This window comes from Orbicella franksi, chromosome 6, assembly GCF_964199315.1.
Source record: "Orbicella franksi chromosome 6, jaOrbFran1.1, whole genome shotgun sequence".
Classification (NCBI taxonomy): Eukaryota; Metazoa; Cnidaria; class Anthozoa; order Scleractinia; family Merulinidae; genus Orbicella; species Orbicella franksi.
This window is the reverse complement of record NC_138150.1, coordinates 9000648-9025597: the sequence shown is the minus strand read 5'-3', so window position 1 is coordinate 9025597 and position 24950 is coordinate 9000648. Positions and strand designations below refer to the sequence as shown.

The 24950-nt window shown below is 38.9% G+C and overlaps 2 protein-coding genes across 6 annotated transcripts; one reads left to right on the top strand and one right to left on the bottom strand.

Annotated features, from left to right (window-relative positions):
- Nucleotides 1-634: 634 nt before the first annotated feature.
- LOC145491519 (uncharacterized) lies at nucleotides 635-6260 on the bottom strand. Its single transcript, XM_081470764.1, has 2 exons — nucleotides 6209-6260; nucleotides 635-2116 (listed from the first exon to the last, which is right to left on the bottom strand). Exon 2 carries the CDS (start codon nucleotides 2079-2081, stop codon nucleotides 669-671), a length of 1413 nt encoding a protein of 470 aa, XP_081326890.1. The 5' UTR covers nucleotides 2082-2116; nucleotides 6209-6260; the 3' UTR covers nucleotides 635-668.
- A 123-nt stretch (nucleotides 6261-6383) lies between these two features.
- On the top strand, nucleotides 6384-19024 carry LOC145491528 (TNF receptor-associated factor 5-like). 5 transcript variants are annotated; one of them, XR_014049849.1, is made up of 6 exons: nucleotides 6384-6976; nucleotides 7455-7928; nucleotides 8049-8208; nucleotides 8990-9183; nucleotides 9800-12266; nucleotides 17010-19024. XR_014049849.1 is itself a non-coding variant. In XM_081470773.1 (5 exons), the coding sequence occupies exons 1-5, from the start codon at nucleotides 6912-6914 to the stop codon at nucleotides 9975-9977; spliced, it is 1071 nt and encodes a 356-aa protein (XP_081326899.1). In that variant the 5' UTR covers nucleotides 6384-6911; the 3' UTR covers nucleotides 9978-19024. The 5 variants fall into 5 exon arrangements, 1 of the variants encoding a protein (XP_081326899.1); XR_014049848.1 differs by having other exon boundaries at nucleotides 14843-19024; XR_014049847.1 differs by having other exon boundaries at nucleotides 13537-19024.
- The last annotated feature ends 5926 nt before the right edge of the window (nucleotides 19025-24950 follow it).

The following is a 24950-nucleotide window of genomic DNA, read 5'->3' as shown; positions in this document are numbered from 1 at the left end:
GAGGTTTGTGATTACTTCCCTGTGCGCTCCAAATCTCGCTATGCAGAACGCTGAGGTGAGCCACTCAATTTAGCTCTTTGCACCGGTGTAAGATTGGAGCGTCCAAAGCGCTGATGAGCCAATTCATTGGTTCACCCCATGCAGAAAGAGTATACAAATAAAGAAAAAGTTGAGCCACTCTTTCTAGCTCTTTGCACCGATGTAATATTGGGTGTCCAAAGCGCTGATGAGCCAATTTATAAATTCACCTCATACAGGAAAAGTATATACTACATCGGGCTCGGAGCTTCCGAGACATCGTGCTACACCCCTAGATCAGCAAATGAAGTGTATGTACTAATAGGTCGAAAAACGTAACCAGGATTCCTACATACTTGTTTATTTGTTTATCTTATTTTTTATTTATTTTATTTACTTCTTTATTTCTACATTTCCACATCGAAAGGTGTTACAAACGTTGCATAGTTTCAATGAACGACAGTTCTTTGTACGGTTAAAACATTTACCTTTCGTGAGGAAGATGCGAGTGTTTCACCCAAAATAAAAAATTCAGAGTAAGGTAAACTTTGTAATAATGTTTATATAAACTGAAGATATCTAAGAAAAAAAGCAAACTGAAAACCAAACTAACCGACGTGTAAGGATTTGGGAGGATGGCTTAAGGCAAATTAAGGCTTGTCTTTCTCCATGTTGACTTTTTGAGCACAAATATCCTCAATTGCATTTCGTAATAGAGCCGAGGGTATTCCCGCAGGGATTGTCGTTGATTTTGTTATCCGGTTGTATGCTTTCAAGTCTTTGCTTGTCCAAATGATGTGAAAATGTCCTGAAAGAGTAGATATTCTCTTCATATGCCAATTATTGGATTGAAAATTAAACATTTCAATTACTGCTCCGCCTGGCGCCATAAAAATAGGAAATGCATGAGCAGCCCCGTGCATTCCGAAGAAAATGTCTGCTGAGGCAACAAGTTCCAATTGGCGTTTTAATGGCAATGAATCTAACTGGGCAGCAGTAATATTTAAGTTTGGAAAGCTATTCTCCATTTCATTCATCACATCTTCCTCGTTGGCAATTTTCCTGTCGATAATACCCTCTAAATTTCTTGGGTGATTCTGGTAATCTCTTCTGAAGGTGACCAGCACGTTAAGTTTCTTCAGACCGCAGTCTCTGAATCTTGGTTCAGATGGAATGCCAAACCGCTTCAACACAAAAGACCTAAATGGTTGAATGAGATTGGGAGTCACTGCATTCCTGTCCAATAAAGGACAGTTCACTCGCGGATATCTCCAAACCAAGTTTTCAAACATAACGTTATTTGAGTGCTTAAAGATATCATCAGTGCCGAGCTTTATCAGCCTCTGGAACAAGACACTCCAGAAGGGATCCAGTGAAGAGGGAGGATGAGCATCCATTAGCACAATGTTAAGCTTCTCTGGTTCGATTCCCAATCGTTGAGTCGTGATAAAAATGTCCAGCAGGTCAATAATTGTCCAATAAACGTTGGCATATTCAAACCTTTGGATAGCAAGGTATTGGCCTGCATGAAATGATTGCTTCGTTCCAAGAAGTACAGAAATTGAAGGGTTTGCAACTTCAAAAGCCGAGATCCATTTGCTTAACGCGTAATATCCTTCTGCTGAATGTAATCTCTCCTTCGCGTCGTTGACATTACCAACACAATACAACGTGAAGAAGCCTTTCTTTAGGTGAAAAAATTCATCTTCGGCTGCAGGCTGTTCCAAAGAAGTTTCAAGAACCCTGGCGCGGCCAAGCTTTGATTGAATTGTGATATTTCTAAAAAGTACTATCCCTCCATCCATTACATTTATTCTATGTGCACATGTTCTGTTTTCATTCTTTTGTAAAACCGCCTTGAAAGTGAGATTACTTGCAATCTTAAGATGGCTGCCACTTTGTGGTATTGCCGTTTTTATCTTTGGTGTTTCCTTCGTCACAGGCCAAAATTTAAGAAAGTAAAGATTGGTGAAAAATATTATTAAACCAAAAGATACGATTCCGATTAATTTGGTGCTTTTGATGCGTCGTGGTAAAATATAACTTGCAACAAGGCCAGCCATGTTGATGTCTTTTATCTCCAGTAACGGTTACTAAGCTGAAAAAATAAAACAGAAGAAAACAGTGAGCGAAAAAAGTGCTCCAGGTAGTTTCCTTTGACACCAAAACTCAATTCGCCGACGCGGTGACCTTTGATTTTCGTTGCAATGGATAGGCCTCAGTTACCTCGTTATTGCGCTGATTTGTTTTCAAGATAACACCGAAAATTCGCCGGCGAATAAAACAAAGCTCAGTGTGAAATCGTACGGTGTTGCTATAGTGTGAAAGATCACTTTTGTCTGCTTCGAACATCTTCCAACACTTATTGACGTCATAAAACTGTCTAAAGCTTTGAGTTCAAATCTCTCGGCTCGTGACTTCACTTGAGTTTTGAACAATTTATGATCTGTAACACTGTAGACGACCAGGGGGTATTCCCAGAAAAGTTGGGTGGGGTGTGCGGCCCACTTCCCAATACCCTTACCCTATTTATGACCAAAATCTGCGATTTTTGCTAGCCTATTTATGACCAGACCAAAAGTTCGATACCATATTTATGACCGTTGCGGCTGGCACAGTTGCCCTAAACATAAGTTATGAAGAGCTTTTGTTGACGGTCTCATTGTTAATGATGAAAAAGTAGTTTCGTCTAAGAAACATACCCAATTCAAGACTAGAGTGCAAAAACCTACCCTATTTAAGACCAAAATGGCCAAAAAAACTCTACCCTTTGGGGCAGCACATACCTATATAACCCATATAAGGGAGTATCTTCGCCCTCCCTCCCCCCCCCCCCCCCCGTGTAGACGATTGGAAAATGTCAGAGTAAATTTTCAAGTTCTACCGTCTTGTGCTGATAACTTAGCGAAATCTGTTCAAAAATAACTAAGATATTGACTTCGGCCTTGTGTTGCCAATGCTAAAAGTGACCATATCACGGCGTCCTTCTGCAACCAACAATGGATCTCAGCAGAAGCTTCTGATTTCAGTTATTTAAATCGTGCAGTGAGTCATTGATCAAGCCATTAACCTAGCCCCCAACATGACATCCACAATTCCAGACCCCACGCTTTTCGTGCGAGATTACAATATCAGGCCCCGATAATGTCAGACCCCACGCTTTTCGCGGGAGACTACAATTTCAGGCCCCGAACATGACACCTACAATCTCAGAACCCACTCCATACGAGTGTCTGGGATGTGACCGACAGTCCAAAGACATGCCGGGCTTCAGAGGGTCGGGAAAAGGCAGTGCGTTGGCGTTCTATTCCTACGACGGAGACGCAAGACACCCAGGTTACTGTACATAGTCTTGTGCGAGTAGGTACGGCAATTATTGGGATCCCCTCGAGAGTGATTGGGAACAACTGAATGCGGCTGAACCACCGAATGAGGATGAACAACCAAATGAGGTGATTAATTGAAAGGAACACGAGAGATTTTAGTATTTAAGCGAGACTCCGGAACTTGTTATATTCAGTTTTTTTTCTTTTTTTTTTCAATAGAAGAAGTTCAATAAACTGGCAATTCGTTTATCATTCCGATTAGGTCGTCCTACAAGCTTGTTTCTGAGGTTATTTCTATAACTGAGGTATATTTAGCAACTTTAACTACGTCTTTCTAGTTTACAGTAGACAAGTGAAGTACAAGCAAATGGTTTGTCCCTGTGGGGAAATTAGAATTTGTTACAATTAAGGAGAGGCCAAACGTGAAAATTCATTTTAAAATTTTCAGTCAATTACATGTATTTATGTGGAATAAATTGGTCATTTAATGGGAGTCCATACCCGCTGGTTGCAAGCAGACGACGTATTTTCACCTGTAAGACATTGCTTAAATCGGTATTTGAAAATAGTGAAAGATGCCTTCCAGTGCTGACGATGAATATAACTATAAAAATTTCGGGCGTGAAATTATACAAATATCCCAACAAAGAATGCTATAAAATCACCTTACGTTTGATCTTTATCAACGTGTTATACACTTCTCGTCGGTCTACCTTATTGCATAGAAAAGCTTCGGTACATTAAACGAGTAATATGCGAGTGTGAGAATTGCGTGACTACATGAAGCAATCGGATAATAACTTCTGAGACGGACATGATACCAATCTGTCAGCGAAGTCTGCTCATAAACAAAGGCATTTCGAGGTCAAAAAAAGTTTCAAGACGCTGGTTGCGTGACTTGAAACAAAGTGATGCATATAATTATCTTAGAACGTTCTGGGACCGATGTTTGCTTCAAAATTATATTTTAAAAGCATTTATAATTTATATATTTCCTTAAAAAAAAAATAGTGCCAGAATACGGTAATAAGAAACGCGATGTTGTTAAGTCTTTAGGCTAGAAAGGAAGCAGCAACAATGGCGACTTTCTCTTCCAGTGAACTTGCAGTTTGTTATTCGTAATAGCCATATTTCATAATTTCAATACACTACTGAAAAATTACTGTATTACTTAGAACAAGAGTTGACACAAAGTTAAACACGACACATAAAACGCTCAAACCCGACTAATATGATCGGGGTCTGATCCGGGGGAAGGCACTGCCATATATGCGCTATATAGGTATGTGACGCTGTGAAAGGTATGGTTTTCAAGCAGTTTACTCTAGGATAAGGTTTATAAATCAGAGCGGTTTGGGTCTAGAATAGGGTATCGTTTTTCACAAAACTGACTGGTTGGTTGAAGATTTTGTCTACAGTAAGGAAACCAGGAATTGCCACTCAAAAATATAAAAAAATCAAACCGGCAAGTTTAAATTTACGCAAATCAGCCTCAACAGTGTCGACAGATGGGGGGATTTGGGGAGTTTACTCTAGTATAGGGTAGCAAAATTCAGCTGAACTAGCTCTGGTATAGGCTAAGGGTTCCAGGGTCCCAGCGGAACATCCCCAGCCAGAAATTCCCAAAGTACCCCCCCGGGGGTCTGATATGGTACGCTGGGGTCTGATATGGTAGGTCTGGGTCTCCTATTTTATGTTGGGGTCTGATATGGAGGGCCTGATATGGCAGGCCACCTTCCAACTCCAATAGCCAACGTTACTGTTGTCTAAGAATGTCACTCATTCACATTTCCACTGTCCAGATATGATAGATTATCTTTACATTATGGCATGTTCAGTTATCAAGCAACAACTCAAAAATTGGCTGAGGGGTGTAAAGCAAGTAACCTTTATAATGCACGACCCCATAAGCCACTGAGCTTTAATTTTAATCGTGCCTAAATAATAATCTGTCTGTCTGTCTGTTCTCTGATATCGAAATCATTGTAGCGGTTAATTACCGAGCGACACGTGAGAATAAGAAATCTCGTAGTTGCGAATTTAATTTCGATTAAATAAGCAGCAGCAAAGTTTACAAAGCTTGAAAAAAAAAGTTGCAGGAGCTTGTAGTCGAGTGAAATTTGTAACACATAAGCGGTCATTTACTCGAAATTGTACGTGAAAAATAATTTGAGCGAGTGATTTTCCGTGCAGTTTGAACACAGTTTACATGCAGAGTTTGTAACTGCGTTTGTTCATAACTGAAACAACCAGTGACTCTGTAACTTTTGTCACTCAAGAGACTCTTAATAAAGCTCATCAATAAGCCCTGAAGACAAACTTCCGTGTGTTGTATTACTGCTTTCGCTGCTTCTACGCGACTTTCGAAATCAAAACGCTCTTTGTAATGTATCTCCGTCAATCAAACAGCGGTACTTTTCATAGAATACTGTTCTGCCGAAGCGGTTTCACGCAGCGAAAATGTTGGCGATGGCGAACTCTTAGGTACTTTTGAAAGCGAACAGAGAAGATAGCAATGTTTTATTCCTGCTTGAGCTTTGTCTCTAGTTGTTGTCGGGGGAAGTGATATCTGCCGGCGTGTTGCTGATATGCTTATCTCCTTGTTGCGCACTCTTATTTTTTGTGCGGACACATTAGCTTATACCATGCTCTAAAGTCCAGCGATGTGGCAGACGAAATGGTGCGTGTACACAACCTTCACCTTTTTCACCTAAAGTTTTTGTGTACAACAGTCTTAATTTCATCTTCTCTCTGCAAGTGTTATTGGAAATGAAAATAGTATCGCGGCAAAGGTCGTGATAATACGGCCCGCCGACCACAAGTACAAAATGATTTCATGACGCGACAGTAAATAAGAAACTTACTTTTATATTCGGACTGTTCAATGTCTGTGTGTTCCTTCCAAAGCACGATATTATGACGCGCCATCTGTAGCAAAATTACTTTTCGACATATTACGACATATTACGACTCATATTACGACACATTACGACTCATCATCTGTCGAAAAGACATGAAACAGGTCGAAATAGGTCGAAATAGGTCGAAATAAGTAATGTGATATCATCATGTCATGTAATTCTATCTCGAAATAAGTTGGTTGTCATGGCTATACCATGTAATGCGAAGCTCGTAATGACTCATACCATGTAACGTGAAGCCGGTAGTGACGTTCGAACCCTTGGTTACCGCCTGTTGTTAAGGACGGAAACTGTTCTCCTACACGAAGCCTACTTACCCCAGTTCCTCTCGGCTCGATACAGTTCCTCCATATTTTGATCGTTTCGCTCTTTGCCCGATCGTCTTCTCGTGGAAGTGACCATTCAAACTCACAGTTCGCTCGATAGGATTATTGCCGCTATATATTTACATTTGGTTCTTTTGATTGTATTGCATTATTTATTTAGTGTTATCTCGTTGTTGTCTTCTGCAGTTCCTCGATCTGTTCCTCTCGCACGTGCTTGATCGTTGCTGCCCTCAATCATTCTCTGTTCGATCCATCTTTCTTGTCTGTCTTTTCGCTCATTTTTGTTCGTAATTTTTAAGTCTTAACTGTCCGATAGAATCATGTCTGGATATTCTCCTGAATTGTTTGTGGAAAATGTGGACCAGGAGTTTCTCTGCAGTATCTGGTGAGTGAATGTTAGTCCTGCATATTTTGCAGCAATTTAATAGTTCTCTGCCAACCCTGGAACGGTTTCAAAGACGTTACCATCCTTTGACAGGCCTAGTCTTACTTGTAGAGACCTCTTTCGCTTGGGCGGATTGTTGTCCCATTACAGACTACGTGATATTCCCGAGAGATTTGTTCTTTTATCCATCTAAAAATTATTTGTTCATATACACGCAGCTATTTAGAAAATTTGAAGGAAGAATTCTCAAGAGTATCATCACACGGTCTGAAATGGGGCAACAAACCGCCCAGTCGAAAAAGGCCTTTTCCGATTTATAGGTAATGCCATCAACTTTTCCATCGAAAATTGCGGAATTTTTCTTAGACGTATTTTTAGAATCAATTTTTAAGGCTGTGACAGCATCAATTTTGTGGCTACTGCCAAATTTTTTGGAATAAATTGTGAAATGTGTTTTTTGTTGTTGTTATTGTTGCAGTTATGGTGTGTTCAACAAGCCAGTCTCTTGTCAAGATGGGCATTCCTTCTGCCACCACTGCATCACCCAGTGGCAGTCAAATAACAATCATTGTCCAGTCGACAGGAGAGTTTTAAGTGGCACTTTGGTTAGAAATCTTGCAGTTGAAGGTGCTATTGGCAGGAGAGTAATGAAGTGTCCGTCAACGATCTCTCTTCCTGGTGGCTGCAGCTGGACTGGGCCAACAGCTGGTCTGGAGAATCACCTTCCAAATTGCGATATGAAGATTGTGGAATGCAATTTTAAAGGTAGAGGATGCATTCTTCGTTCTTACCAACGTGAACTTGCCCAGCATCTGCTAATCTGCCCTCACAGGACAGAGAAGTGCCCTTCCTGTGGTGTGGACGTTCCACATAGTGATCAAACAGGTCATGATGAGCTTTGTGTTCGCAAATTGGTGCCATGTCCGAACAATTGTGGGATTCAGGTGGAAAGGTAGATTTTAGTTAATTATGTATTGTTATTGATGGGAGCTACTTGTGTTAGATAGTCTTCATTTGCTCTTTATCTAAAATGTTTCTTTCTCCTAAATCCTTTCCACTCATTTTTCTTTAGATGCAAGATGCTGTCCCATTTGGCTTTTGTGTGTTCAAAGGAAGGGCGACCCTGCCCCCTCTATGCTGTAGGATGTACTGAGGTGCACTCATTAGCTGATTCAGATTCCTCAAGCCACCTCAAGCTTCTCCTCAAAGCTCGTGTTTCTGGGGCATGTGGAGTAAGTCTTTATAGCAATGATTTAGTTAGTAAATATCCATCAATGAACATACCATTTAACAAATATTTGTCATTACACATGTCGTCATGTAAACCTACTACATTCAAAGCCCTAGTAAGCTGCCATTCTCGGGGAAATGGGAGGTGGGTGTTTAATAGTGGTTGTTCATTATTTTTTCGTCATCGGGCTAACTGCTTAGAACTGAATCATCATCAATGTGTGTTTGAGTGATTTTATTAGGCGTCCCTTTCTATTAAGGACTCTTATATATATATCTATGCCTTTTCCAAAACAAACCTACGATAGACGTGTATTGAACTTCGGATGGCCATTTAATAGGGTTTTTGTTTGTAGTAGTTAGGGAAAATTATTTCTCGATAAATGGCTAGTTAATAAGGGGTGGCTGTTTAATAAGGGGGTGACAACTTAACGGGTGGCTGTTTAACATAGGTTCCCCCCAAAAAACTTTGGACAAGCAGCTGTGACTAAGGACTGGTACACTGGTAGTTAACATTTGTATATCTTGTTTTATGTGTTAAATAGCAGTATTCGTTGTTCATGTAACTTATAAGAGGCAAGGAGAATATTCTTCTCTGAAATTTCTCCCCTTCCACAGTCTTGTACCTTGTTTAAATGGCAATCATTTCTGGTTGTTTTGAAGACAATTGAAAATCATGGCTAGAATTTGCCCAAAAGAAAAACATTTCATTGCCTATGTGAATGCTTTGTCTGTAGTCATATGGATTTTTCATGGATCTAACTTCCGCATTTTGTCCCTTAGATTCCTAGTCCAGGTGTAGATGGCATGTCTTTAGCTGGGTCATGGCGAATCGGTGGTGAAGTCACCTTGCCTATTTGCAGTCCATTGTACGAAGGTCATGCAGGCTTGGTAAGGCTGGAAATACGCAGTGGTATTTCACTGAAGCTTTTTTTTGAATCAAAGTTGCAGTTGCCTTGTTATGGTATTGTTTTGAGGTTTGTATTTTTGAATTACATGGTTGTCTTTTACTTAATTTCTCTTTACACCGTATTGATTCCATTTCACACCTACTACCATCTAGCGTGTTCTTCTTAATAAGCATCCACCATAACTGTTTGTTCAATAAGTGCACCAATTTGAAACTGACATTGTTGATGGTGTTATCAGTGTGACTCCTACTTTCTTCCTTTCCATTGGCAGAGAGCTCACCACCCGACCTGCTCACGCGTAGTGCCATGTAAACATGTTTTGCTGTAGACAATATTCTGCTATGCGTAAATTACTGATATCACGCTCTAGAATCCATCAGAGAGTGATGTAAATATGAGAACAATCATAGTTATTGAATGACAAAACAATCATTGAACTTGGTTATTGCAAAATATGATTTGTCAGTGTCATGCTGATCAATTGATGTGGTCGTCACCGACAAACCACAATATTTTGCTCAAAATGATCAACTCATTGCAGTTGCATCGATTGTCCAATGCACACATGTGTATATCTTCATGTGTGTGGATTTAGATGTACATTATACATCTCCTAGAGTTTGTTATGTAACCCGTCAATATAACTCTAAGGTCACCTTGATGTCACCTTGTCTATTTGCAGGTGTTGTTTCCGTTGTGGAGCGGACAAAGTTAAGTTCAGTGCCCCTCAAGATTTAATGTGCCAAGCTTCTGTTGCATGCATTGAAATGCAGAATGTTTGCCCCGGGAACAAATTTTATGAGATGGCTCGTAACAACCATCCAGTTTTTTTGGACTTTCTTCTTACCATGTGTGCTTGAAAAACTTTTCAATGTGTAATTTCAAATATTACCAAGGGATATGTGGGCCATGTTGGCTCCTGAATTTATGTGTTTGAGAGTGCCCTCTTCTCGCAGATAACTTCAGTTGAGTACCGCAGCATGCGCTATCCTAGGATTAAGGATAAGTAAAAGATGCTGACTCCTGATGTACATGTTTGTGGAGATGTATGTTTAATCAGTTGAGGTCTGCAGCATCCAACATCCTTAGACAATGATTGAGTCATTTGTGCTTACCACCCAAAAACCTGTGTTCCTTTTTTTATCGGAATTTTGAAGAAGGTTTATTTGGTGTTCTATGGCAATGCAAAACCTAACATCTTTGCTATAGTTGTCTGCGTTTTTTTCTGATGATTGTAATTTGATTTCTATTGGTCAAAACATTCTGGCCACAATGAGTTGAGCTGGTTACTCGATGATACCCCCTGTGTCTTAGTGTGCAACTTTTTCAGTGAGGGAATGAAAATTTCCTACTGAGACTGAAACTTTTATGAGGGTGACATACTACTAGTCCAATGGGACTATGGGACTATGGGAATATGTCCAATGGGACTGACTGTCGGCACGTAACCCGCAGAAATTAACAAAATTTAGAAAAGAAAAAAGAAAAAAAGAGTAGATAGAGATAGCCATGTTTGCGTTCCAACTTATAACGGGAATAGTGAATATTTCTTACAGGAAACAGTAAGTTTCAAACCAAACACTTCTATTTCTTTTTTTTTTTTTTTTTTTTTTTTTTTTTTTTTTTTTTTCCATACCGCTTGGATTGGTTAATTATTAAATCTGCCTCGTGGCGGGGCCTTCGCGCCAGTTTTCAATTTTCGTTCACTCACATTTCGAGACCAGACATGGCGGTTCAATCGGTTCGACCTTCACGTGCTTTTTACGTGTTGACTTTTTAACGTGCCGACAGTCACGCAACGCACATAAAGTCAAAAAGCAGATTGCGATCAAACGAGTATGTTTCAGAGAACAGCACATTTTTTTGTTGCATACGATTGCATAAAAAAGGTCTGTTTTGACAAACAATGTCGGCTGCTGTTCTAAACCTTGTTAGTTCTTCACTGTTTGACCGACGCGACAGCGATAAACCTGAGAAGTTAAATATTTGTGTTTCACCGTTCGATCGACGCGACAACATAAACCGGAGAAGATAAACATCTCGCCCCAGGTGATGACAATTGAGTTTTTAATTTCGAGGGGTCTGAGTTTTCGGGGCTCTGAGTTTTCGTGACACCCGTTTTTCCCGGCTTTCCCTAGACTACCTCCAAATTGTACGGCCCCTTGCGAAGACTGGTGACGATCATATCGAAGAAAGCACCGAATATAATGAAGTAATCACCGAACAAGGAAGTACCGAATATAATGGCCTTTGCACCGAATATAAGGAAGAGAGCACCGAATGTAATAGTGTTAGCACCCGTAATAATGAAGAAACACCAAACAAAGTAAGAACCGAATATAACGAAGAAAGCACCGAATATAATAAAGACAGCACCGAATATAATGAAAAGAGCACCGAATATAACGAAGAAAGCACCGAATATAACGAGGGAAGCACCGAATATAATGGAATAAGCGCCAAATATAATGAAGACAGCACCGCATATAAAGACATAAGCACCGAGTATAATGAGTTAATCACCGAATATAATAACATAAGTACTAAATATAATGACATAACCACCCAATATAATAAAAAAAGTATCATAAGACAGTTCTGGCGTTCCATACAGAAGATTCCTGAAATTTTTGTACTGGATCATCAAACAAAAAGTGACGTCACATCCGGTTTAAACGGTGCCGCGCAGCTCGTTTCACAAAGCGAAAAAATGGTGTTTCGATTGGCGAAGATTTTCCTCTATTTGCAAACCATCAGGTTCGTGTCCTTCCATACTGAGGATAGAAATATCTTGAAGGCACATTTTTTCGACTTTTGAAGCGAAACTGTTGGCAAAAGAGAACAGTTTAGTATTGTTTTGAAGGAAAATAACGGAGAGCCTTCTGTCATCGAATGGCGGATTTTACACATATTCAAAACTGGTGTTGTTCCGACTTTTGGTTCTTATTGTTCGTGATTCGGTGATAACACTAAGTGCAATAGCCTATAATGTTAACAACAACCGGGATGAAGTATTGCTGGTCATAGTTTGCACTGTGTACAACGGGAACATATTTAACAGAAGCCGTTTTTTTCTGGAAGTGAACACAGTTGAAGCTCTATATCCACGTGCGTGTTGTGGAAAAGACATGCTGAAGCGTATACTCAAGGTTAGTATCCTATTTCCGTATCTCTTGTTGAATACGGTTTTTCTCTGTAAGAAATAAGCAATGTTGAGAGGTGAGCTTTGGGGATATCAGATTTCCCCGAAGAGATCAACAAAGGGGTGAAGCACTCCCCCACCAAATTTTCTGGGAGTACCCCACCCGGTACTGTGAAGTTGTTCATAAATATACATGTATGCTGGACAGAATTCAAATTTTATCCAGTGGTCAATTGTACATTCCCCTGTATTGTCTGAACTGCAATGCAGGCCTGGGGATCAACTTCTTTGGGCAGTTCCAAAAGAGGGGGGTTGGCCTGTTTAGGGTTAGCTCCTTAGCCCTTAACTTTACCTCCGCTTTTGACAGGTACACACTTCTACTGTGACCCGGGGCGGGGGTACTCCCTTATATGCACTATAGGGGTATGTGTGGCCCCAAAAGGTATGGTTTTTCAGTCGTTTTGGTCATAAATAGGGTATCAGTCTTGGCCATTTTGGCCTTAAATAGGATATGGGTTTTGTGCTCTAGTCTTGAATTGGGTAATGTTGTTTAGAAGAAGCTACTTTTTCATCATTATTGATAAGACCATAGACAAAAGGCCGTCAAAAATTATGTTTAGGACAACTGTGTCAGCTACCATGGTGGTAAATAGGTTATCAAATGTTTATTCTGGTAATAAATAGGGTAGGGAGAATCGCAGATTTTGGTAGTCATAATTAGTTAATTCAACTATTTTGAGATTTTAAAGATATGTTCTATATATCAAATTGACTCAACAAGAGATGCTGTGGAAACACAGGCTGCTAGTGATTGTTTTCACAGCTTTTTTGGTTCTTCCAAAGATCTGTTTACAACACCTCATCTTCTGTTAACCTGGTGGGGATACAATGTAGCTCTGTAGCAACGGGACCTTTGTTCATTATTTGATCAATGTTTAAATGGCATCTACCTTCCATCTTGTAAAGAAAAAATGAAAAATGGCTGTCTCATACGCATGCATCAAATAATTCACAAAGGTCAGTTGTGATTGCTCCATTGTGGGTGGGCTGAGAATTCTAGCTTGGTTTGATCTTAAAGTGATTGTTTGCCATTTATTTCCCCATGCATTTAGCTGAATTTGACCCTGCATGACTATTCAAAACCCTTATTGAATAATCAAATGGGCAATATCCCTCTTTGTTTGAATTTCCCTCAGTCATTCAATCACAGTGGGTTTTGCTGCGTTAATTTTCTCTTCTTTGTAAATTGATATTGCTGCTTTAAATTCTAAATCTAGGCATCATGTGACACTCGCCATGCGAAGAGTTGTCCCGGTTAGCCAAGCCAAAGTGTTTACATAAAGAAAAGTTGTCCTGCCTGTCAGGGTGCCAAGGCATGACATGAGCCAAGGCTAGACAACTCACCCACCCCTGTTGTCTCACAGGCGAGACAGGTTCATGATCCTAACTGTAAACAGTTGGTTGAATTTTCAAAGAAATAAATGAAAAGTTAGCTTGGCCAGGGTAACTCAGGAGAAGGGTTGTCTTGGGTACCCAAGACCATATAAATGGGCCCTAGTACAGCCATTCTATTTTATTTCCACACTCCCTCTTCCTCTGGTGACATGAGCTTTAGACGGGGCTACAAAAGAGTTATTTCTGCACTTTTATCTTTTCTGTTAGGTGGTAAATATTGACTTATTTAGAGAGTGTGGCTGGGGGAAGGGGGTGTGGATATGAAATGGAATATCTCTAGTCAGCTCTGGGCCCAAGTTGTGTGTTGTCTAACTGATTATACAAACTATACTTTCCAAAATCTTTATGGGTAGGTGTTTGAGAGGATCATCTTACATTGTATCTGTTCATCACTACAGTGGAACCCCACCTTATGGCCACCCCATTCACATAGCCACCTTGTTATTACGGCCTCTTGATTCTGGCTTGAACAAAGGCTCAGTCAGTCGGTCATTTTCCTATTTAAAGAACCCCTTTAACCACACTGTTAATGTGGTCAGATTTTTGTGGCCCAGCAACCGGGTTAACAGAGTTCCACTGTAATTTAAAATTGTCAGTGTTGGTTGTTTTAAGTATATTTGCACCTCACAGAGGTGAAAATGAATTTGAGCTATTACCCACAAAACAAAATTCTGGATCGTACATTTTAGGAGTAATATACACAATTTATAGTAAGCATCAGGCATCACTTTGATAGTGAAGTCCCATAACTCTATTATTTGGAGATTGGTGATCCACTATCCCTGAAATTACCAAGGCTGATATCTCTATTATCATGTCATCAAAGCCATAATATTTTGACACCTACTGTACCAAACACAGTTTCCTTAAGCAGTAACAAGAGTCTTTCTTTAGTGAATCAAACTAGTACCTGCTGCCAGGTGCTTTATAAAAGTATAACCCTTCCAGAAGCCTTCACAAAGTAATATCAGTGGCTAACAATTTTTTTGTGGCTGATTTAAACCTTGTAATAAATCATACTGAACTGGCCCAAGTTTAATATACATTTTGTTGCATTTAGCTCACATGTTTTCAGTTTAAAGGAGAAGGTCACTCCAAAAAGTTTACTTTTTTTGTCTTCACTTATAGCAAGTGAATATTCAGCATTTCCACTCACCAAAGGTTCAGCCTCTGAAGTGCCTGCTATCCTTAAGAAATTCATCTCAAAATTAAGAAGTGACTTCGGAGGCCACCATTTTGCAACTGTCTTGGCAGCCTGAGGCTGTGTTTATGTGACTTCATTCCGTCCAACTCAAAATTGGTAAGAAGAAGAAGAACCTGCAACTGACTTTGCATCTGTCACAAGGTCAGCAAAATCTATTTTTTTTTCCAAGCGATTATCCTCTTCACTATCTTCAATGCTATTATTTTGGAGTTTAGAGCATGCTTAGCTCAAAATAATATGTCTCAAGAGCAGCCATAACCCGGAGTGGTAGTCAAAAGGCTTGTCACAAGCCATCAGGACAAAATCTGTCAGACAGAATGATGTCATGAAAACTTGGCCTGGGTGCTTCTTTGGAGGCGAACTTCATAAGGAAAACCTGCACTTTAGACGCTGAAACTTCTGTGAGTGGCTAACCTTAGTGCAAGGTTTTCATTAGCGTTGACATAAAATTTATGTTTTTTTGGAGTGCCTCCTGTAAAATACACACATTAAGACTTAACTCAGTAGCAAGGTACATCTTGTATGACCAGTAACAGTATACATGTATCCAAAAAACAAAATATATATGGTCCAAACTCAGTCATGTTAGTAGTGTTAGTGTCTAATGAGTTCCTGCAAAGAGATAATTATACAATCATTCTAGCAACTCTCCTCAATATTCTGGGAGTCTCCCACCTACTGTTTAGATCATCCGTCCCGGGCAAGTTTTGAACTATTGTCCAGATACAAGGGACCATGGCCTCCTAAGGACAGTGCTTTAAAGTGCTATTATGATGAAATTTGTGGATATCCTCCATAATATGAGCATAACAGTTTTGTTACCATGGCAACATACTGGGTTTCAACCTTCCCTGATTATAGGCTTTTCTGGCCACCTTTGGCTTTCCATTTTGATATTTGCCAGTGGTGCCTCATCAGCACGATCTAGGAAGCATATTAACATGCAAGGTCAAAGTCGTAGCCTCGTTTAAGGTTTTTCAAGCTGAAAATCACTGAATTAGTGAAATCAGGTTAGAGGGGACTGGAAAAGAGCAAGTTGCCATGGGAAAATACAGGCTGTATATAATTTTTATAGCCATAGGTGTGTTTCCTGTAGTTCTAACTATAAGCCTATTAACCTGATGTAATATTGGGTTAAGTGTATGTCAACATCAGTCACCTCATTTGCATATTTCTATTTTTTAAACCTACATATCTTTGGAACTGATGCAGATATTTGCAAAAGGTAAACAGCATTTTTAATCTTTTGTGGAATTCTATGTGATACACCTGAAAATTCTGAATCAAGGGGTAACAATTTAAGGATAGAAGCACTTTAAAGCATTGAGTTGAATTTATGCTGTTGGCAAAATTTTACTGTAAGGTGTCGAAAGGGATTTGGAGGGGAATTTGGTGTGGTTATTGAATTGACAGACATTGGTTCTGTTATTATTGTCATTATCTTCTATATATTTGAGGAAGAATGGTTGTTGGCAAAAGCAAAACTGGCAATATCCTCACTGACCTGTGTTTAGATGTTTTTAGGTTTTTGTCTCTGACAATGAAGGTCAATTTGAGTAGTTACACTGTCTTTACAATAGAACATATGGATATTAATAGTATAGTTATTTTTCAATATCCTCATACTAAAATTATAGTAATTTTATGGCTCAATTTCTACCTCTGCTTTAATTTGTTTAAACCAGTTTATTTTTTTTAAACCAATTTAATTTCATCAAAGGGGAAGAGGCAATCTGAGAGCAACAATAAATTAGACCAACAAATATAAGGACATTAATTTTCCAATGGTTGCTTTCATGGCCTAATGGAGAGGAAGTGGACTAAAAAGTCAGAGATCTGATGTTTGAATCTAGGTCTATCTGTACAAAGATTGTATTGTAGTGTAGGAGTATTATGGTAAGTTATCACTTACGTTGGGTGGTTGATATGGGATCCTGGCTGTACTGTTGTAGGGTAGGAATAGGGACTGAGGGGTGGGTGGTGTGCTTGTGATCCTTTTTAAAAACCACTCTAAAAGTGAAAACAAACTGATTTCAATTGAAAAATTTACAGCACAGGTAAAAATGATACATTATATGTTGTTTTTTATAGGTGGTAAATGAGCAAATACCCTCATGGTCAAGAGACCTGTCCAAGTGTGATTTTTTTTACTGATAATGAAAATCATAATAAAGATGCAAAGCCACCTTGGTGTGATTTCTTCCCTTACAGTGAAGTGCAACCTAACCAAAAGTTGCATTCTGTAAGAGATTTACAAAAATCAAATGGAAAATTAAACTACACCAGTTTGTATTAATTTTATAAGTACTCCTCTCTCCAAAATATATTTGGTATGTTGTCGTACATGGGCTGGCAAGAATATAATGTAGAAATTTTATGGGAAATGTTTCCAGTTAAAAAGTATGCAGCTGAGACACAATAATAATAATTCTCATTTCTGTGGTGTTTTCTTTGGTGTGAAAGTGTAAAAACAGATTCTATTACCCTACATATAAGTTGAAGAATATAGGAGCTCCTCTGAAAAAGTTTGTTGTTTTTTTTTCTGTTCATTTTTTTTGTTGAACATTTATATTTTCCTATAGGCAGTTTCTTCACAACACATTGTAAGATAATAACTAGCCATAAAAAGGACGTTTTTGTCTCAGAGATCATTTTCAAGATAAAAAAAGTGATTTTGATTTATATTTTTTATTTTCTTTCGGCAGAGACGTTTTGAGAATTTCCCTAAAAATATCACAAGGTACAAAGGAAGGGGCAAAAATAAAAGTTATGTTTTCATTATCAGTTTGAGTCTCTCTCTGAAGCTGCAAAGTATGGTTATTTTATACTGTTGTGGATAATGTTAGGCCCATTTTAATTCAAAATACAAATGGGAACTTACAAATTTGATAATCACACAATCCCTTAAATTGGCACTGTTTTGTTTTTTGCTTTCTTCCAGAAAACAATTTGAACATCCTTGTTACACAAGGAGAGGGGGAGGGAGGTATTCTACATAGTTTTAAATGAGGAAGCTGCACCTCAAGGTCCAACCCCTTAATACTGTATCCCTTTTCTAAACCCTTAGAAAGTAGCTTTAAAATATCTTTTTGAACAATATATCAGAATCCACTCATTCTGGCTCATGAGAGTAAATGAGAGATTATCAACAACATTTTAGAACTAGAAGAAGGGAAATCCCTAAAAGAAAGATTTCCGTACCCTTTCATTATACACCTGAATTCAACTTGTCAGAAATCCCTTACCCTTTAATAGTTATATCTCAAGCCTGAAAACTTTTGAGCAGAGTTTCCCGATAGATGTCATTACATGGAGTCCTCCCACATACACAATCCAGGAACTCTTGACAAGTTGCGATGAAGCTGGCTTTGAGACTGTCTGATCAGGCAGCTTCTTCAGTTTTTGAGTACAGACTTGTTACTCTCAGTCAACTTCTAGTATGGAACCTTTTCTTTTCTGGTCTGGTCCAAGTTCACAGACACTACTAGCTAGCAATCACTTTCACAACACTAACACTAGCAATGTCAGTCGCAGTCTGGTTGTTCAGTTTCACCGCACCATGTTTCATGGTCACTCATCATTGTCAGACATGAGTTCATATTAGCTTGTAACATTCACCAGCCTGGCAGTGTCATTGTTGCTATTACCTGTTCCCAGACTTCCTTTTATGGCTGGGTGTTGGGGCATGATATTTCATTGCTGTTTGCAAATAGTTTGTTAAGATCGCACATTGAAAGTGTGATGAATTAAAATAATTGAACTCTATGAGAGAGAATTGTCAGAATTGCTAGGGTTCTCTCATTCCCTGGAACTGAAATGTCTTGATGTAAGCTTATATAGAGAAAGCAGACTGAAAATAGAGCAAAATGTCTAAGTAACCTTTCAAAATAAGTAAGCAAATACATTTGATAGTTAGGGATTAAAAGATAGGGAACTTGGTCTGTAAACAAGGCAATTGAAAGGTGTCGAAGCAATTAAAGGTGCATGCTTGACCTCACAGGATCGGGGGGGGGGAGTGTATTGAAACTTTATAGTGTCACTGACATTTAACACTGTTGAAACAGAAAAATAAATTACATTATAACTGGAAAAAAAAAAAAAAAGAACACGACATGCCCCGATTACTAAATCGCCCATAAAAATATCCTCTCGTTTATATTTAAGGGGTTCACGGCCTGCTTATGTACATGTTAAAGGAAGCGTTTACCATTATTAAGGGATTACCAAGGGAGAAGTTAAGATATCTCGTTTAAGATTCTTAACAAATCGTAACTGAATTTATGATGCCAGTTTGAGTCACAAGCCAGAACACGAATCTGAGTTAGTGTCGATTGGCAAGAAAGTTCCGCCCCGTTATGTGTGTGGGTCGTTACAGTGTGATACGATTAACAGCTCTCCCTTACTCTCAAGTGTTTGTCGATGGTAAATTTCGAAAATTGGGCTTCTGTTAAATAGGTTCTCCCACGGGTAGAAAACTGTCATTGCGCTTTTCTCTCAGTGTAATGCCTACCTAAGAGAATAGGATATTTGAATTGAGTGCAACTTACCTAGAATTCATTATTTCCACGTAAACGATGACTCCTGTGGAATTCAGCTACGAAGAAACGACGACATTTCGTAAAAACACACGCCTTCAAAACAGCGTCTTTTTGAAGAAATAATTGTTCTGTTCCTCAAACAAACGATATGGCGAGGAAGAAGACAAAATTTTGTTTTTCATGGCCAAATAAAACGTTAGAAATATCCCGCCGATTGCGAAATATTGCTGTTTTACTTACAGGGAGAACGATTGTGTCGCAGTCAAATTTTTTTTTTGTCACTCAACCCGCTTGTTTACCGGATGTGACGTCACTTTTTGTTGGATGATCCAGACACAAAAAAAGTGCCAGGCGTCGCAGAGTGTTCTCCCCCGCCCCTGATTTTTCGGAATGACGTTTATAACACGAAATCGAAGTAATGGCTGTAATTAGTTATAAAAGAGTACAATCTTTCCCACATTTGAAAAATCGAACTAGTCCTATAATTTGTGCATTAAAAATTAGTGAGTTTTTTTTTTGGCCTTCCAAAATGTGTCTAATTAGCGTAATTACTTCCCCTTTGTTACCGCTGGATGTTTTAATCGCCTGCTCGCGAGACTCAAAAAGTCAAAGGACTTGCACATAAAGTGTTTTTGTGAGAAATTTTGATATATCACAAAGAACTCTGTCGACCTAAAATTGTGTAAGACGTCAAGTTCTTTATGGTTCTATAACTGATGAAGCGAAAACCTCAGTAGGATAGGCTTTTTTATTCAGAGTGGAACCTCCGGTTGCGACCACCTCTCCTCAGTGACCAGTTTTCCTAAAGACCAAAAGTTTCCAAGTCAAATCACCATATCTGGAATATTTGTAAGCGACTACCTCTTGTAAGCGACCGCGACGTTTAACCTCCCGTGAGCGACCACTTCACAGATATTAGAGCGAAATTGGATAATAAGGGGTTATAACATACTGCATTCCTGGATAGTACCTGATGTTTTCTCAAAATTAACTTTTCGCATTAATAAAACATTTAACAATCTAGAGAAAAAAATGCACATACACTGTACCCTCTCAGTCTTACAAGAGACGACCTTAAATGTCATAAATTACCATATACTAACGAGGCAAAATTTTAACCCAATATGGTCTAAGCTCTGGTAAGCGACCACTTCCCGTAAGCGACCACCTAGGCTTGACATTTTGGGTGGTCGCTTACGGGAGGTTCGACTGTATTGATTGATTGATTGATTGACTGACTGACTGATTGATTGATTGATTGATTGATTGATTGATTGATTGATTGATTGATTTTTAATTTTATTTCTTTTTTTTTTTTTTTTTCCTTCATTTCGAAATATGATTAAGTCACGTGAAAACCGGCAACATTGATGGGAAAAAAACATTGCGTCCTGGTCTGCAGCGCTTTTTATGAGCCACCCCTTTGTATCATTGATAGCAAATTATGGCATTGTTGGTGGAATAGGAGAGTCCAAATTAAGTACCCTTGCTACAAATAGGCCAAAATTTTAACATAGCGAAAGAAATCATCTATTCAACCCTCCACTTCAATGTCACTTCTTTTGTTTTAATAGTCCCTTTAGCCTTGGAGCCTTAGAAATCATTTATTCGTGCCTCCACTTCAATAAATGTCACTTCTTTTGTTTCAAAAGTCCCCTAAGCTTTGGAGCTATAAAATAATTTCAATAAGTTGACCCTCTGTAAACATCTCATCAAAGCTAAGTTCTCTCATGTCTTGAAACTAGGTTACCAAGGTGGCAAGAGGACAATTCTCAGTTTTATTCTGTAAACCACGCTAGGGGGTAAAGCGGTAACTGAAATCCACGTTCCTAATATAATGGCTTCCTTTGGCCATTTTTGCTGCCAATTTTGTCGCAATTTCCGCTGTGGCCTTTTATTGCGTTCGTGGTGTAACCAGCTGCAATTTAATTTGAACACGATGTCGCTAGGATTTTAGCGAAACGTGATAAATAGAACGGAGTTGTATCAACTGCATGTTCAAGCCGGATAGTGTTATTTTCGTGGTAAGCAGGAAACCTTTGGCGATATCACCCGGAAACTTCGACCGAATCGCACTGGAATAAGCATTTGTTTCGCACATGCTATTCGTTGCAATGGAGTTACAATCCAAGCGTGACAAAAATCCCGGTGGCAATGGCGCCACAAAAAGCCTGTGTATAGGACCTGATTTGCTGAAAATCGATTTTCAATTTCTTTACTTTGCCGCAATTTGGCTATAGCTAAGCCTTGCAGGAAAAAAGTGCTTTAGTATAGAAATTAAGGGCACACAAAACGTCGAAATAGAAATAAAGACAATTTCTTTTGTGTGTTACTTAACAACAGAACTAAAAAGACAGGTGAATGCTTTTAATCCACGAAATTACTTAGATTAATCTGATCTTTTGAATTTGAATTACATTTGACTATTTAAATCTACTTTCTTAGCAACACGAAAGAGAAATACTGTCTTCTAATTAATTTGAGCGAGGATGCTGATTCTTCACGAAACATTTTACAGGCAAATGTTTAGCAGAATGTAGTGTTTTTCGCAGCGAAAATTACGCTTGCTTTGTTTACTTACTTCATGCAAATTGCTTGGATTTAAGTTAAGGTTGAATCAGAGGAAAAGGATAGGCTATCTTGGGATTTTGCATATAAACAAATTCAATTCTAGTTGCGCCAACGTGTCAAAGACTTAGCCCTCTATGCTAGTCCTGAATTTTGAGGCAACAGTGATCTACTCAGCACCACATCCAGATGTACCAAGTTACGATTTATTTTCCCCTCGACAGACTTGCACTTAGGTCACAATGTCTTCGAACAGAGCTTGAAATATAATTTTCCCTTACAAGACAAACACTGCTGAGAATGAATGTGAAGAATGATCATCGCAGTAAATTTTCCAATCTAAGCAATTGGAAAGAAGAAGCCTGAAAAAAATCAGAGCTTCAACGGGATTCGAACCCGTGACTTCCGCGATACCGGTGCGATGCTCAATTAATTGACCTCGCTCCCAATGTGTGGCTTCATAGCTCAGTTGGTAGAGCATCGCACCGGTATCGCGGAGATCACAGGTTCGAATCCCATTGAAGCCCTGATTTTTTTCAGGCTTCTTCTTTCCAATTGCTTAAATTGGAAAATTTACTGCGATGATCATTCTTCACTTTCATCTACAACCGCAGTTCAAATATGAATTATTTCAGATATACTTCACATCGCTGCTGAGAATATTCATGAAACATTTCACAATGATAATGATATGATTCGAAAGGGAAATAACTCCATATAGTGTTTAAAAGGCATTTAGACGAACAAATCGCATAAAACAATTCCCTTAAAGCTTTCATGCAACGTCACCTATATAGTGTTTAAAAGGCATTTAGACGAACAAATCGCATAAAACAATTCCCTTAAAGCTTTCATGCAACGTCACCTACCTTGGTAATTGAAGCATGTATAATGAAAATTATGTCATGCGATGAAAATTACTGACTTCCAAACTTTGGCCAACGTCTGTAGCTAATAAGATATCCCCGCTGCAGCTTGTCGTCTGACTACAACGGTGGCGATAACGAGGCATTGCTTACTAAAGAAACTATCGTCGTTTTGCAGTTTTACAGTCCGCACTGTGAATTGCAGTGCTGAACTGGAGTTAGATTATTTTGAAAGGCTTGTAATATGTTTGGACAGCCGCAGTCGTATTCTGACGTCACACGGGATAAGACACGTCCAGCAAAATATATACAGCCAGTACAAGAGAAAATGGGGAGCAAAGAATGTCACCGTGACAGCCGGGCCAATTTGTGAAAATACTGAAAGAAATATTCTGACTGGTTCCTGCCAAAGAAGTAGTATGTCAAGTAAAGTACAAACCAGCTGAGTAGCGTAATACTATTCCTTATTTCTCAGTTACTTTTTAGTTTGTTTAGGTCCATATTAATTCCCACTTAGATAATAAGATATATTCATTTTCCGCCGGATTAAATAGAACCAAACCAATGAATATCGGATTTCTTGATCGGAGTAGTATATAGCTGCCCCTTTCTATACAAATGACCTTTAATCAGTGCAATACGCAAGGTACGTTTTTTCCTTTGTTAATAGTTCGAAGCTTTAATTTTTGTAAATCTGAACATTTGCATGTGTCCACAATTTTTCTGACTGAAATTAAAATTAATATACTTTTACAGCTGAGCAATCAGTGGCGTTCGTTTGATGAATGATATTATGTTGTTTTGTTCGCGACGGTCCCGCGTTAAACGATCAAAATTATTTTGAGAAGCCTCAGCACTCTCGCATTATACTTGCAAAAAAAAAAGGGCCTGAAGACGATTGAAGCATATAAAGAAAAATTCAATTAAATTGCTGTCTTAAACCCGGCCCAGGTTTGTAATCATCACAATCACTGAAGGCTTATAAGAACGCTCTCAGCTGTCACAAGAAAAGTTGAAACCCTAACGCACTATGTAAATACACCTTCTGATAGTCACAACACGGTTGCCATAGAAACGTCAAGTCACGAGACCAAGCAATCCATACACAAAAATGTTCCAGGGTAATTTCTACGAAAAGTCACACAGCTTGACCACTTAGATTAATTATATATAAAATGCTATTTTTACAAGAAAGAATTTCAGTCAGTGCGGCCACTTTATGCTCCTCATCTCCTCGGGTCAAATACGGCTTATGTTCACTTCCATCTCAGTAAGCCTGAATTGTAAATATTAACCAAAACAAATTGTCCTCATAATAACGCTTGGTGATCAAATAGTTTATTATTGGCCAAAGACTGTATTAAAGACCCATTCGAATCCTGCTAGGAACATAAAATTTTTCTTTCATTTCAGAGACGCCTGTAATTTGTTTACATCGTTCTATCGTTAATCGTTCCGATCACGCGAAAGATAAAGCTCACGATAAGAAGTAACGAACGTTGCCACTACGATCAGTGATGGGTTGTCTCCATATGATTTGTCTCCATATGATTGAAACAAAAAAAGGGCGAGCGATTCCTTCGCTTTCCATATGATCACTACGAGCGCGCAAAATGAAATAATGCCCCGGAAAACCTTGATCAGGCAAACATCGACGCACATAAGCCTGGTAGATTTTTCATCGCGGCAATCGTCACTACAGTTCCATAGGGCTTTATTAATCCTGGCTCCAGACCTAAAACGTTGGGGTTCTTTTCGGCTCCAAGGCGAAAAAAAATTGGGGGCCCAGGACTCCACAGAACCTGCTTTAAGGTAGTCTTATACCTTAAAACTATTTTTTTGCTTATATACATATGTCTGGATTTATGAAAACAATGCTAATCTCAACACAACCACCCTGACACTTTTCCAAGAAAATACACAGGCTTTTTCACTCAAATCACATGCAGTCTGTCACTACACAGCCTACTCTCCCGCATTGCTTGTTTCTGGCTAACTGGCTGCCAGGCTGTCCTGCAAAGAAAATGACCAGTTTTACTCACAAAAATGCCTCTCTCTGT